The sequence below is a fragment of the Diadema antillarum genome, unplaced genomic scaffold (genome assembly GCF_040938485.1).
Source record: "Diadema antillarum isolate AM-2024a unplaced genomic scaffold, OU_Dant_1.0 scf00000151, whole genome shotgun sequence".
Taxonomy (NCBI): Eukaryota; Metazoa; Echinodermata; class Echinoidea; order Diadematoida; family Diadematidae; genus Diadema; species Diadema antillarum.
The window spans coordinates 954819-971166 of record NW_027271040.1 but is presented as its reverse complement, the minus strand read 5'-3'; the positions used below and the strand labels follow the sequence as shown (position 1 = coordinate 971166).

Below are 16348 nucleotides of genomic sequence, written 5' to 3'. Positions count from 1 at the left end.
GGAACTAAAAATGACCACAAAAATTGTGTGGTATTGAAACTTAAGCAGTGTGCAGTATGCATATACGTATGTACATTGTATGTGAGACACACGATATTACATGGAGGTCGACAACTACCTGCATGTCCTCCGAGTTGAGTGCTAATTTGCATCTTGAAGTTCTACACACAAGTCATCTGTCACTAAAGACCTCCCCGCAACAAAAAATCCATTACGCCCGAGCTGTTCGCTTTACATGAATAATGGCGAGGCTTGTGGGATACAAGGGATTGTCACCAAAGTGCAGACACATTATGGCCCAGAAGAGAAAAGAAAAATGAGAGAGACATCTTGAGTGGGAGAGATGGAAAGGGAGAGAGGGCGAAAGACCGGTTCTCCAAGGAGGCGAAGTGCATCGCCCAAATCGGGATGCTTGCCTCATCTCCTCGGCATGAGCCGGACTGGCGGTGACATTTGAACGCCCGAATGTGCGTCGTCATCGGCCTGGGAGCATTCGATATCGCTCTGGCGGAAGGTTAAAGGGAGCAGGCAGCATGACGCCATGTTGCCGCCGAACAGTGTGGGCTTTGATAATTTTCTTTCAGAGATTATTTCTTTGAAACGGTGGCTTTTCTCTCATTTTAGGATATCACTAACTGATGATAAGTGAAACTAATAGCTAAACAAAAACTAAATTGATTTCAATAACATAACAAATCAGTAATTGCTTGAGTGATGCAGTATTCGTAGACTTCCACCCTAGCAGAAATTTTAAAATGGCATCAGATAGTTGTGTCTTTTACCAGAGTATACTCTACCCTTTCCCACAACAAGGAAACAAATAAACAAACAAACAGACAGCAAGCAAAAATTAATGCTACTTACAAAAATAATCAATATTGAAATCTCGAGATCTTTCTGATCAATATCACTTGTTGATTACACCAGTCTGGGTCTAATATTCAAAATGCTTGGATACAGACAAGAAACATACATATTAGGGTACCACAAGAAGACACAGATACAACCACACAAAAACACACAGACGATAAGAGGCTACTTGCTGGCCTTATTATGACAAACATTATTGGCCCAACACTTCATTTTGCAAACTAAAGGACCAGCAATGCTCCCCCTAGCCCCACCCACCCCCCTTAAGTCTGTAGAGCTCAAGGCAGTTCAACATGCATCTCCTTACCTGGACGGTTGCCACACTCTTGAAAAGATGCGCGTATTCCTCCAGCTCCAACTTCTGGAGCCAGACGGAGATCTCCAGATGAAAGTTCATTCTGGTAGGACTTCCTGTAGCAACAAAAGGAGACAAACAGATCACAATGTTAGATTCCGTCATCTCGTACTCAGAAACCCAGATGGCACTTGGATAAATTCCTCGGTGCGTAACAGTTCCGACTTATTTCATTACCATCACAGGAGAATGATACCCACAATGATGCTTGAATCAACTCAGACAAGGAAAAGGACCATTATTGATCAAATAGTTCCATGCAACTGGTCCTCAACACTGAAGTCCTGTTTCTATTTAATGGACCAGTACATTTTAAGCTAAAAACACCCAAACATATCATAAATATATCATAAAATTCACCTCAAACTCTTTTCTTGTAGGATCGCAAAATGATCTTACATTTGATATCCATGCTCAAGACAAATCTGGAAACAACATCGAAGAAATCAATTACAGTACAAGTTTTGCCAGCCAAATTTTTATCCACAAAACAAGTAAACAATTGTACTTTTCCTACGTGCCTACCAGTATGTACATGTTCACCGTCTACGACTGAAATGGTCTTCAGCAGTTGGCTTTTCCAACTTCAATATCTCATGAATAATCACATTTTATAAAGTAAACAATAAACTGTCTGCTAGTTTCCATCAAAACAGGATTTCAATCAAAATGCATTTCTCGGGTTTCAAATGGCTTGAGGTGAAGAGTTCTAAATCACTCTTACTCAATAGCAAACTCCAGACCACAAAATCCACGTCTGTAAAGAAAGCCATTTTGAAAAGCCAATGCTGAAAATTAGGGGGGGGGGGGGGGGGGTTGCAAGAGAGCTGGTCTGGTTTGAAAAGTGCTTGTAGATAATCCGATCCCTAGTTAGCCTGGGATTACAAGCCTTTGAAGGGGGATTAACCAAGTGAGTCAGAGAGCCAGGATACCTTCAAATCCTTTTTCTCTCCTAATCTTCTTGTTTTCTTCTTTTCAAAACCGAGAGGAAAACAAAGTTTTGCCATGACTCATCTGAAAAACAAGGACGTATGATGCACTATGCACATATCGTATCCAGAGTTTCCTAAATCTTTATATCATCGGTTGGTCTGTGTGTTTGTGTTTGTGCGTCCCTGATCTGATGTAGGGCCGTTGCTCATTCCCTGGGGGCAGCATTATTTGCACCGCGTAAACAGAAGCGGCACACAGAAAAAACAAGGGGTTATTTCATCTGTTTGGATTTCGTGATCAGAGTGTTTCCAACTGAGTCGCGAGCTTCAGAGCTGGGTAATGCAAAAAAATAAAAATGCAAATTGACTTCAATGGTTGACAGAAGGTGAATTCAGATTTGAATTACTGTGGTATAAAATACCACAGGAAGTTGTTTGCAGCAATCTCACTGGCAAATTACCACGTAATAGATACCGCTGTAATTCAGTCGGTACTGCTCTCATTATAGCAACGTACTGTAAGCAAGATATTTTCGCGGAATGAAATTTTAGAGAACGGGAGCCAAGAGCCTTTTTTGTGGCATGAAATTTTTGTGAATTGTCACTATCGTTCAATGCATAGTGTAGACAAGAATGTTAACATGCATTTTAATTTTGCGAATCTTGTCTCGCGAAATTAGCGAAAAAAAACAATGCATATGAACATTCCTGGTTTTACTGTACAACGGTACAATACAGTATAAATCTGGTGTGAGAGTAAACTTCTCTGAGGTACCAAAGCACTACGCATGTGCACATCTCCTGTGCTGGGAGGACAGAAAGAGTGTTAAATCAGGTTAGCGAAATACTGCTGTTCAATCGGTGGTATTCTGCAACAAAATTCACTCTCAAATCTGTCATGCCTATTTTGGGCAATGTTTGAATCGTAACCTTAAATATCTTTGATATTTTGTAATGTATTTTGTAGTGTATTCACATTACCCTTGCGAATCACTATGCAAAATGCAGCGAGGTATTTCACCGTAAATGTGAATTCATGCAGCGAGAAACCAAGGTAACTGTGCAGCGATGCCGCATGAACCGAAGACTGTCAGACAATAAACGGTATGCCTATGCATCGCGGAATTCCGCTACATTGACTTGTGCCAGTGGAAATGTACAACTAGCAGCTGGTATGCATAGCTTTAGCAGTGCTACTGCTAACAACATTCACATCAATTCCATTGCCATGGACACCTGTTGGATGAAAGTCACTAAATTCCACTAAGGAGACAAGGAACAAAAAGTTTGTCATATCTCCTTGATTCCACTTTCTATGTTTCATGCAAATAAGGATTCCACGTCCACGGCGGCTACTCCCTTTATCAATCTATTCATTCATACATTCATTTGTGTTTTTATTTGGTTATCTATTGATCCATCTTTTAATCGACCTTTCTATGTACATCTGTCTAGCTAAATGTAGCTAGCTATTCATCTAGATTCATTTCACTTCATTTCCTAGAATACCACATCATCACAACAGAACAACAGAAAATTAGCAAAACAAAATATTCAAATAAACAAAATAAAGTATTTAAAAGCACAAACAACATCTAATTTCTTAGATTCTCTGAGAGAATTCAGACCTCACCGCAAGGTTTTCTTAAAATGATTGATATATATTTAATTCACAAAGAATAATGATTCAAGGTGAAAAAGTGAGAAGATTACAGCTGAATGTACCAAATCTACCGACAAAACTATCAAAATTAAAATACCTAGATGTGTACAAAGGTTGCGCTGATGTATCCGTATATATAGTCACATTAAAATTATGCAGGGCATTTGGAGAAATGTCAATGCATAAATCACGGGTATGTCTTGGGAGTGTATCCACAATAATGATATGGCCGTCTTTATCCAGACTTTTACCGGTGATTAGGCAATCCGTGCCGCCTCAGCGGCTGCTTTCAAAGTATTCAAACTCGCTTGACGATCAAGCCAGGGATAATGGAGCATCATGAATAAATCACAACCTTCACTTCACCCTTCTTAGCTCCAAAATCTAATTCCCCCCTCACCATTTTGCATTCAGCTGCGCACATGCAATCATTCTATTCCAGAAAGTCACGCATCTCATTATGCCCAGCATACAGTACACTAGGATCTGACCTTGGATTCGATGGATCTTGATGAATGTAACACCAATTGAATTTATCATCTCATCTTTTTTCCCTCATTTCAAGACCTAATCTACCTTTAGTCTATTATACAGTACTATTATACAAATGCATTGTACATGTATGTCATATATTTGGTGAGTCTAATTTTTTTTTCTTTTTTCTTTTGTGAATTTAGACTTCCTACCAATTTTATGAATTATAACATTTGCGATTGTGGGGTACAGCAATGGATAGAGAAATGTACAGTATGGAAGCCTCTTCATGTTGTGGCCGGAATTGATACTTTCACATGTTGTTACACTCACATATAGCACCCAACTAGAGAAATTCGTGAGAAAAAATAACCCAATGGAATATCATGGTACATACTGGGTACACAGTGACCATTTCAGACCACTGCGCCTCTTCATAAAGTTAGTGATATCCCGATGAACCTTTTCTGACCCAGCCACTGCTGTCAAATACCATTGACATCTCGTGTTGAACACTTGCAAGTGGCTGTGACAGGGTTAATAATGGCCAGTATGGAGGGGTTGGGGGGGGGGGGGGTTGAGAAAGAGCTACTGTAATTCTAGTGTACTACAACCACTGGGGTAATGATAATGGGGAGGGGGAGGGGGTTGTTTATAGGGTGGGGTGGGAGTAGAGACAGGGGATGAGTCCTACTATCCTTATTCATTCTGTGATGTTGCTAGTGTAGAACTTGAAAACAAGGTGAGTGGGATAAGGGGTTCAGGATGCAGAAAGAAAGACTTTAAAGGTCCTGTTACCTTTGGGAGCAGTGATTTAAAAAAAAAAATGTTCAAGATATCACTTTTGATGCATATGTGTAGGTCAGTTGTATCACAAAACATCCAACCATATATATATATTTTTTTTACAATAAAGCCTAAAATATAAGGAGATATCACTATTTTTCTCATCAAACCATAACTGTAGATGGTTTAGTCTGGAAGCATCTTTTATTAAAACTACTGTTTAAAGTTTGTATAATATATTTAACAATACTTAACATTGATTATACTGGTTCAATTTTTTACATTGGCTGTTTCTATCCCTAACTCACATTTTAGAACTATTTTAAAGCAGTAACACTGGGTTTTTGTTTCATTTACAAATGGTAAATTATGTCTTTAACGCCTTTCTGTTTTGATTATTGCCCAAACGGTTCTAAAAACCTACTCTGGCTGTTTTATTTTACCCCAGTTGGATTGGGGGGGGGGGGGTGTGGGGGTGGGGTGATGGGAGCAGGAACAGGTGATAGAGTGGTATAAAGATCTTCATTCCGTGATATTGCTAGTGTATAACTTGAAAACAAGGTGAGGGAGGGGGAAGCACAAAGTAAGACTTACTGTTTTGGTTTTCGCTCAAATTGGTCCTAAAACCTTCTCTGGCTTGTTTTCACCCCAATGGCACCTTCTTTGTATCATCAATAGCTGCGGGGGGTTCTTGTACCCAACAATAGAGTAAATGTACCATAAAAACATCATGGGGAAAGGGTTCAATGGTTCAAACTCCTCTCATTCATTCCAGTGGAGGAGAATTGTCACCCAACACTCCCCAATTCTTCACACCAGGCATGGGTGCCCGCTTAGCAAACAGGACCCATCAGGGGGTCATGTTGCACATCCCTGGGCCCAGCTGGGGGTGCAAATACACCAAAGGTAACATGGAGGTTAGGGAGGAAATGTACTTGAAAATGCTCCCATGAAATGTAGTAAACACTGCAAGTGGCCTTTTATCTACAGGATAACACTATGAAGCTTACACAGAAAATCCTTCAAGTGATTCTACATAATATCAGGTGCTGTTCGTTATTCCGAAGGTTCACTATTCCAAAGGTTCGTTAATCCGAAACACACAAATTCCCTATACCTAGAGGTTCGTTAATCCGAAAATGAAAAAGGGTTCGTTAATCCTAACATCTGTGGCGTTATTCCGAAGGTTCGTTATTCCGAAGATTTGTTAATCCGAAAATGAAATTCGGAATAACAAACCTTCGGAATAACGAATCTTCGGGCTGAAGAGCCATCGGAATAACGAACCTTCGGAATAACGAGCTGTAACCATAATGTCATATACAGGAGGAGCTCAAGTGGCTTCAAACTACGCACGGGAACAAAGCATCATCACCATCATCGATCAATTTAGTTTATCGAACTCTGACAGCATCATTACAGGGAAATCCAGCTCAAAATGATAAAGAAGAAAACAACAACCTATACATGATTTGTGAAATCAAAGTTGTGTTAAAGCCAGAAAAATCTGGCCCAAATTTAACATAGGACCTACAGACAACTGCAGGACCAAGATGGTTCCATTAGTCATAATCATAACTTAAAAATGAGAAATCACCCACAGAGGTAGGCCTACATGTACAATTGTAGATGACCTTGATGAAATGAATCACCAGCACAAAAAGCCCCGTTCAGCATGCAAATATACACACAAGCCCACTAGACAGAAGACTTTTGTTTGACCTTTTATGCACTAAAGCTCTTTAGCTAAAATTCCGCTAACTTTCCATGCTCTTTCATTAGGATTCAGACAATTTATCCAACCTTCACTTCATCAAGAACTAGAAATGTCGCTATGGCGACTGATGCCTCCGCCATAATGCATGATTCTCCCAATAGGTGTATAGTACAATGTCTTCACAATGTGTGATGACAGTTTCACATAACTGGCAAAATATTGAAATGACAGGTTTGTCAGAAATATCTTGAATGTTCACTTTCCATGATCTGGGTTTGCTCTAATTGTCTATTAAAGAGTGCAGGTACACATATTTGGGGAATTGAAAATTTTTACTCGACTTCTGACCGACCTTATCATAAGTTTATGCATTGAGTATGATTTCAAAGGTATGAAGAAAGAGTGTAATTACAGTACAAAATATATCTTTTTTTTTCATTTAAACCTGACCTTTGACCCTTAAGCTTTGACCTTTGACCTTCTGGCTGGAAATTTCCAAGAGAATCTCAATTAAGTAATACATGTACATATATTGAATTTTAAAACTAATAATGCAATCATTGCATAAACTAGTGTATGAGGGAAATAGTAACATTTCGAGGAGTTGACCTTGACCTTTGACCCCCTGACGATTGACCCATGACCCCTAAATTTCCTAGATAATCTCTGCCAGTCAGTACATGCATATGTACCAAGTTCCATGAAGATACATTGAACCATTTGCGAGAAAAGTGATATTGCAACATTTTCACCTAACCTTTGACCTTTGACCTTATGACATGAAACTCTCTCTGGGGAATCTTTACGCAGTAGTACATGTCTACACTAAGTTTCAAGAAAATAACTGCGGGCATTGCATAGATATGGGGGAAATAGCAACATTTTTAGCATTTGACCTTGACCTTTTGACCTTTGACCTCTTGCCAATGTCACTAAAATCTACTCAACTAATTGTCCCATCATACATCATCCTTGGACCAAGTTTGGTGAAAGCTGCTTCATCCAGTTTTGAGTTATCACGTAAACAGATAAATTTTAGGATTTGACCTTGATCTTTGACCTTTGACCTCTGTCCGATTTCACTCAAAAACTTATCAAGTAATTGTCCTATCATACATCATCCTCCAACAAAGTTTGGTGAAATTTGCTCCATCCAGTCTTGGGTTATCGCGTAAACGGATGCAATTTCATGATTTGACCGTGACCTTTGACCTTTGACCTTTAGCCGATTTCACCCAAAATCTAATCAAATCATTGCCCCATCATAATTCATACTTGGACCAAGTTTGGTAAAATTCCAGTAAATATTACTCAAGTTATCGCGTAAACGAAAGCGGACGGACGTACGGACGTACAGACGTACGGACGTACGGACGGACGGACGGACGGACGGACGGACAACCCGAAAACATAATGCCTCCGGCACCACTTCGTGGCGGAGACATAATAAAAATTACAGGTTATGTGACAAGAAAAGTTGATCCACTGTTACATACATATTTGCCATTCTTCAAATCTTTCAGCACGACTGCAGTGAATATATACAGAAAATCTTAAAATGATATCTAAATTCCCACCATAAAGTCTAGGGGCAAAAACCAGGAGAAATACACGCCTAACCCCCCCCCCCCCCCCCCCCAAAAAAAAAAAAAAAAAAAAAATGAAAAAGCAGAAAGGTTACATTTCATCAGGACAAGAAAGGGAAAAGGGGAATAAACATAGATTAGATGAAAGTTAATCAAAACAGCTTAAATTAGAATAATAAAGGCATATTCAACATAATATTATCAGCCCCTACGAAAACAGACCTGTATCTTTTCCACGATATGTGACAAAATTTGGAAGATGTATTTGGACGGTATATATTCCAATCTGTGTGAAAGCAATTAGTCATTCATCATCAATCTCTATCTGATGATTAACGAGGTGTAAATTATCCAACAAAACTCTCACTTCATCGTTCCACGATCGCACCGGCTCACTCTGTCTCTCATTTTTGTGTGGTAATTAGCTGAGTGGTAGATGCCGCATATATATAAGACATCATACAGCATGCATAATGTTTGGAGTGAGACAAAAAAAAGAAAAAAGAAAAACAACTCTGGTAGTTGGGGCTCGGTTCTGCTTCCTCATTTTGGGAGAAACCTTTCTGCCACAACATGCCTCTCACTCTTTCTCCCCCCTCACACTTTCTTCCCTGCCTGCAGGACATCATTTAAAGGGACTGTACAGTACTGGTTGAGGTGGGGATTCATGTTTTGAACATTCCTAAGTGAGATAATGAGAAACCTCTTATGAAATATGAAAGAGCATATAATTTTAAGAAGGATTCAACGTTTATTTGATGAAAATTGGTTTTCAAATGGCTGAGATATCCAAAATAGTGATAATAATAAAAGGCGACAGGCCACGTCTTTTATTAGGATCTCTTTGTTTCACCTTGTTTTTGGATATAAAACCAATTTTCATCAAATAAACTTTTGATACCCCTTAGAATTGCATGCTCTTTGACATCTCATAGAGTGGTTTCTGAATATCTCGCAAAACGTTAAAAGCTAAACCCTCACCTCAACCAGAACTGTACATACCCTTTAAAGGGATGATACAGTTTGGGCTCAGTTGGGACAGCCGGTTTCCAACTTTCGTTTTTGTATGTTTGTGAGATAATGAGAAACCTCTTATGAAATATGAAAGAATATGTAATTCCCAGAGGAATTTAAAATAATGTTTATTTGATGAAAATTGGTCTTTACATGACTGAGATACATCTAAACAGAGCGATCCTAATAAAATGTGACAGGCCATGACTATTAGGACCATTTTTTTTTAATGATATGAATATGAATGTTTCAACTTTTTTCAACTGTTCTATCATGATATTGATCACAGCCAGTCGGGACTCCCATTATAACAAAGTCCTCAGAACTGGGAGTTTTCTTTTGGTATATTTAGTGTTAAAAGACTTATAAATGTGTAGGCCAACCTCTGCCAATTTTACATGTTGCATGTGCAACTTTAAAATTCTAACACCTACTAATTTTACAGAAATTACGATTTATGACAAAACATATCATCATCCCTCTATTTTAACTATCTGTATTAAAGGCAATTTGACTGTGATGTGGTATTGCTTACCATTGGGAGCAGTAATCTTTAAAAAAATGTTCTTGTTTTGTTATCCCATCGCATTTGATGCATGTGTAGGTTAATTGTATTACAAACATCCTATACATATAAAAATTTTGCAATAATGCCTAAATGATATCGTCTGTTGAGAATGAGAAGGGCGTTAAGTGGTCGTGAACACTATGGGTTTTGTGGCAACTTAACGCCCTTATCATTCTCTAAAGACGATATAAGAAGATATCACCATTTTTCGCAATGAACCATACCTGTAAATGGTTTACTCTAGAAACAATTTAATTCTAACTATTGTTCAAATTTGCATATATCTAAAAATACTTATTATTGATTAATACTGATTAATACTGATTAATAACGGTTTTACATTGGTTGCTGCTATCCCTAACTCACATTTTGGAACTATTTTGAAGCACAAAAAACTGGGGCTTTTTTCATCTGCAAATGGTAAATAATGCCTTTAAAACTGCCTATTTGTGGTGGGGGGGTTGTGGGTCAGGAGAGAAAGGAAGGGAGAGGGATCAACAGCCCTAAGCGCTGGTGTGATGGAATGATGGAATGATGGCTGCGCTTCACCCAGTGGGGGGGGGGGGGGGGGGGGGGGGGGGGGGGACGGACATCTACCCCCCTGCTTGTCTTCCCTGTGGGTTATTTGCACACAAAGCTGTTTTATTCTACCACAGTACTCAAATTAAGAGCAAGGCAAAATGATACAGTTGAAGAAAATGCAGTTGTGGGAAATATAATAAGGAGAAGAGAAGAAGAAGAAGAAAAAAAAAGAGACCGAGAACAAATAGGTGTAAATTACATTGCAATCACAGATTGTAGGTGTGACTCATCCTCCAGATTCGGCAGCTTCTTGAGCATTTGCTGCTAAATACATCAAACATTAAAAAATTAAAATGTTAAAAAACAAAAAACCTCTACACCTACCCCCATCCCAGTCAGAACACACCAAGCCGCCAACTGTCTCTCCCACTTCAGGTAGGGGAATATGGTTTCTCATCACCGCCCGAAATCGAGTTAATTTCTGAGTAATCAATTCCCCGCATGATAACCCCCTACAAATCACCCGATGCATTTCAGGAAGTCGGTCATTTTTGGGGGAGGGGGCAACACACTTTCCCCAAACGGGCAGACTCCAACAAATGGGGTCTCCTAATTCCAATATCTTGGGATGCAAATCTGTTTGCTTTGTATTGAGGTGAAGGGGGAAGGAAACCGCCTGGACCTAGGGGGATGGTCTTTTATCACCTGTCTTGCCCAGCAGAGCACCAGTTAATCAGTGACTCATAGAACTCCACAAAGGCGAACTCAAGGGTAAGTCCATCGACAATATCCTCAATTACAGCACAAAGGCAAATAGTTACGACCATTAAAGGTAGGGGATACCTTTTACAGACCTCCCAAAATGCAGCAAAACATTAAATATGAACCTCAGGGGACTTGTTTAGGCCACTGCTGAGAAATTTGGAAGTCAACAGTTATCTACAATTTGAATAATGCACAAAACTCAACTACTCAGTAGTTCTGTGTGTCAGCCACACTTAAGCCTTTTTGTTGTAGTCTTCTATATTCTTTATCTATAAACACAAATCTAAAAGTATAAAAGCTGATGTAATGACATATAGAGTGCGTGGCAAGAATGTATATAGAAATGTTTTGATGAACTTTCTTTACAAAATATACATGATGGACACACATGCAGTGCATGGGTCTGCAAAGGTAGCCTAGTAATGTACTGGAATTTACGGTGAGCCCCGAAAAAAATTCAATTCAAAATCTAACGGTCAATAAAAATGTACTAAATGTTACCTTCCACTTTCAATACTTTATGGGAGTTTCTAAAATGATACTCTCTTCAACATACCACTGTATTTATACAACTCTTCATTTAAGGCATGCAAATGGGATTCCCTACCTTTAAGACAAGAAAGCAGTCCATACCTATCTTTAATTCAGTCGAGTACAGAAAAAAATACGTCCTTTACTCTCTCTCTCTCTCTCCCTCACTCTTTTTTTCTCGTTGAAGAGTAGCCAATAAGAAGCCAATATCCTATCTTTGATTCATTACTTACTGACATAGCACTGTTTATCTTTTATTCTCTGTCTCACTCTTCGGTCTCTCATAGTTAGGACCATTTTCTTTTTTAAATGGTCCAATCCCAGTTTGCCATTCAGTTGATTCTATTCTCCCCCTCTTTTTCCTTAAAGGGATGGTGAAGTTTTGGTTGAGGTTGGGATTCACATTTTTAACTTTGAGCAAGATAATTAGAAACCACTTATGAAATATGAAAAAAAAAACATAAAATTCTACGAAAAATTCAAAGTTTAATGAATGAAAATCCATTTTAAGATGGATGAGATATTCCAAAATAAGGTATAGCAAAGTGGTCCTAATAACAGGTGGGTCCCATCTTTTATTTGGACCTCTCTTTGCTTTTGGATATCACTGCCATCCTATAACTAATTTCATCAATTAAACTTTGAATTCCTCTCAGAATTGTATACTATTTCATATTTCATATAAGATTTTTAATTACCTCACAAAAAGATAAAAATCTGAAGCCCAATCTCAACAAAAACTATACTATTCCTTTCACAGATAGGGACAGCATGGTAACTGCAGAAATGTTGTACAATGTTGCAATATGTTTCAAGATTCTCAGTAATGCTATTTAAAAAGTTATAGTTGTGATAACAATAGCTCAAATACCATTTTCAATCTCCTTGAATGTTTGAAATCAGGCCATGAGAGTGGATCCTCCAGGGTCCCTCACCTAAAAGCACACATACACGTAATGATACACACACACAAACACAAACACAAACAACCACACATAACACAAACACACACAACAACACATAGCATGCACATACATAACCATACATAGCATGCACACACACAAACAAACAAACAAAAATGCAAACCTACAGGATCAGCCATATCATGGCCTTCATCACATCTTTCGGTGCATATAAAACAATGATAAAAATATTTTTTAAAAACATCGGTAACACAACAAACCGAGAGGAAAAATTTGTAAAAAGCAGAATGAATTTGCCTGCAGACAGTCTGGAAAATGAAGAGCAAATCTGAGATGACAAGAAACATGAACAAAAATCGAGATCGAAAAAAAAAAGAGATGAAGAGGGAGGGATAGAAGAGGAGAGAGGGCATCTCTCCAAAAAATCCATCTTGTAGCTGGTGGCAATCCAAATAGATTTTGTCATTTTGTCTCTAAATGTCAGATGGTCCCCCGGCTTACAGCTAGCAGGGCTTGTTATATGTGTCTCAAGAAAAAGAGTCTGCCGTGTCTCCAGAATATTAAGAAAGTAATGAAACAGGATAAAGGTCTCTCTCCGCTCAGGATACCAACGGAAATTCTGCGCAACGGCAGGGCCAAGAGCTTGAAAGGCATGGAGCAGCTTTCAAAGCATGTTATTGTTTTGTTTCTTTTCAACAGTTTATTTAAGATCACTTAGTAATATAAAAAGGACTTTATTCGGCCAGTTGCTGCTATTCCCCAAATTTCACTGCACATTGGAATTACTGTAAAGAAATGTGGAAATTATCAGTGTGGAAATTTTCTCACATGTCTCGCATCATTTAATTAGTGTGATGATGAAATTGCTCAAACCTTTTTGCTTGTAATAAGTAAAATTGTATTTATTCATTTATTCATAAAATATATTCATTTATCTTTGAATCACAAACACACTAACAATTCATTTCAACCAACTGAGTGCGAAAAATTACTGACAAGAAAATTTCCATTTCTACAGTAAAAGGTTTACATCCTTTCATAGCTGAAAATATCTTCGTAAATAGCAAATAACAGGTAAAACAACAAATAAGATGAAAATAATAAAGAAAAAATGCATAATATGCATCCATCAATTTGGAATGTAGCATATAATAGACGCACTACATTAGAAATTGACAAGCAGGACAAAGAAGTGGGTTTATCCCTGCATATATCATAATTCTATTCAGAGGCATAACATTTTGTGACTCTGGACTAATGACCCGATTCCTCTAGTGGTTGAATTCACAAATAAAGAACTTGTGGAATGAAATGAGAAGCACATATTATTATCTATCACATTTAAGAGAAAGTACACTACTTCCCATCTTGGAGATAATCTACATTGTACCTCTGTTACAGGACACAATATTTGTACTGTTATCAATTTCATAACTATATGTGAGAATGTTGGCAGACATCTATATCTCATGTAAAATGGGTGAGTGTTTATAGCATTTGTTGGTTTGCTAAGTTTTCTTCTTTTCTTTTCTACCTGCACAAATAACCTCAGGAGCAATGCAAACATTGACAAGGTCTAAGTTCATAGTGAAGTAGGATTTAATAATGTGCATACAATTTTCCAACTAGATGCAAAGTGCACCGCACAAAATAACTGAAGATATCTTTTTTAACATCAATTCAAGTGTCAGTGCACACTAGACTTCCTCTCTGTGATAAAATGCCACATAATGGCTCTTTTAAAAATGCTAGCATCAATGGAGGAATTCACCTCAAATAAGGAACCTGTTACAGAGGCGGCAAAATTGATGCACAAGGTACGGAAAAGTCGAACGACACTGGATGAATTACTTGAATGATGTGACAGTTCAAATATCAGTGAGTCACCTATTACGCTGCCATTCGAAAAGCCCGAAATAGCCATCTTTGTGTGATGACCATGATAACTTTTATCTTATTTGGTGGTATATGTTGCATGCATAAAGCCGTATCAAAGAATGAACTTCCTTTGCCAGGGAGGAAGTGAAGGAATTTAATATACGCGATGACTGACTCAACAATCATGTAACGAAATCACTTTTCTTTTTAGGTGCCCAAGGAATAGAATGATACATTGCTCAACATTCAAAGGTCATATTCACCTTAAATGATTTGTAATAAAATGAAGAAAATAAGTTGACTTTCGAGTGCATCTACATGGTACTAAACTAAAAGATACGCAAGAAAGTTTACAACTTTTTGTGGGACTAGCATTTTTAAGTTTAGGAGCACCGTGTGAATGTAACAACTGAATGTGTAAGAGCAAGTTGTCTGCGGTGATGTCATAATTGACATACGATTGAGAGAGGGTGAGATGCAGCTGGCAGAAGGGTGCTCAAATATTGACCCAAAATCGATTTCTCGGAACTTTGACTGACAGTTTTTGGAGCTTCTATCATAACCCTGTGGTTAATCTCTGTCAGATCAAGGTAACGCTGATGTCATAATCAAGCAACCGTTGCAGAACACTAATTGAATTAGCTCCCACTGCATGCTTGTTGCAGAGTCGAGACTTCCGCCTTGTGCCCTTCTGTTAAACCGCACAGCAATCTGTTCAGTGCAGGAGCAAGCCATGAGAAATACCAACGACACTTTTTCAACATGAATTTAAACCCTCCCCCCCCCCCCCCACCCCTCAAAAGAAAAAAAGTAGAAAATCCACAGCAGCTTCTACGCTGAAGCCATGGAAGGAAAATGGGAAAAATCCAATATTGACAAAAGAGCTTTATGTTGCATGGACTCTCTAGAAAGTAAAAAAAAAAAATGTAAGGAAAAGAAAGGACCAAAGAAAATGTACCCTAGAGGTATGGAGTACAATGACTTTAACCTTTTAGTGGCAACCATTATTCCAGAGTTTTTCTCTGACAGCAAGTTCAACTGCTCCCATTTTCTTATCCAAACCTGCTGTACATTTGTATTCACTGCACGGGTAGTGGTGGTTCTCCCTTGCAGCTGTTTCAGACTTTCAAAAAAAAAACTTATTTGAGTAACTGATAAAGAAATACATTGCATGCTGGTCTAATCATTTTCCCAAGTCTGAAAGCAAGGAACCAGGTACCTAGCAATCATGTTTCTAAAATCGTGTTTGGCTAATCAGGGTCAAGAGATGTCTTCAAATCGAGCGTTGCTTGATTACAGTTGCTCAGTTGTAGTCTCAACACTCTGACCTCTAAAGCATTACTGCACTTCCTTTGTTGATTGGCACCCAGCACAGATATCTGGAAATAACTGTCAATTAATGGAGATTACCTAATCCCCCTCATCCCCCTAATCCTCCTAATCCCTATGGTGTCACCATTGCCTTCCTGTAGGACTGAGGCACAATGTTACACCTGAGTGGGCTTGCTAACTTTACAACTAGGTCAAGTTTGGATGGAAATGCCAATGAAAAAGGCTGGCACGTTTAAACCCGTTGAGGACCGGCTGACTTTACTACAACACGCATTTCCCACAAGCACTTGCCCGAGTATACTCAGAACTAGTCTTCAGAGGGTTAATAAGCTCAGGAACTCCAAGCTCAGTACTCCAAGCACATAAATCCTATTGAAGACTAGTCCTGAGTATGTTCGGGCAAGTGTCAAGGGGAAATGTATGTTGTAGCAA

At 38.5% G+C, this 16348-nt stretch overlaps 1 protein-coding gene across 1 annotated transcript in view; it reads right to left on the bottom strand.

Moving 5' to 3' along the window:
• The window catches only part of LOC139721902 (breast cancer anti-estrogen resistance protein 3 homolog), a 75168-nt gene that overhangs the window by 35800 nt on the left and 23020 nt on the right, over positions 1-16348 (bottom strand). The window contains exon 3 of the mRNA XM_071633229.1: positions 1178-1281. Coding sequence (XP_071489330.1) covers positions 1178-1281 — 104 coding nt within the window. The remainder of the gene's footprint in view (positions 1-1177; positions 1282-16348) is intronic.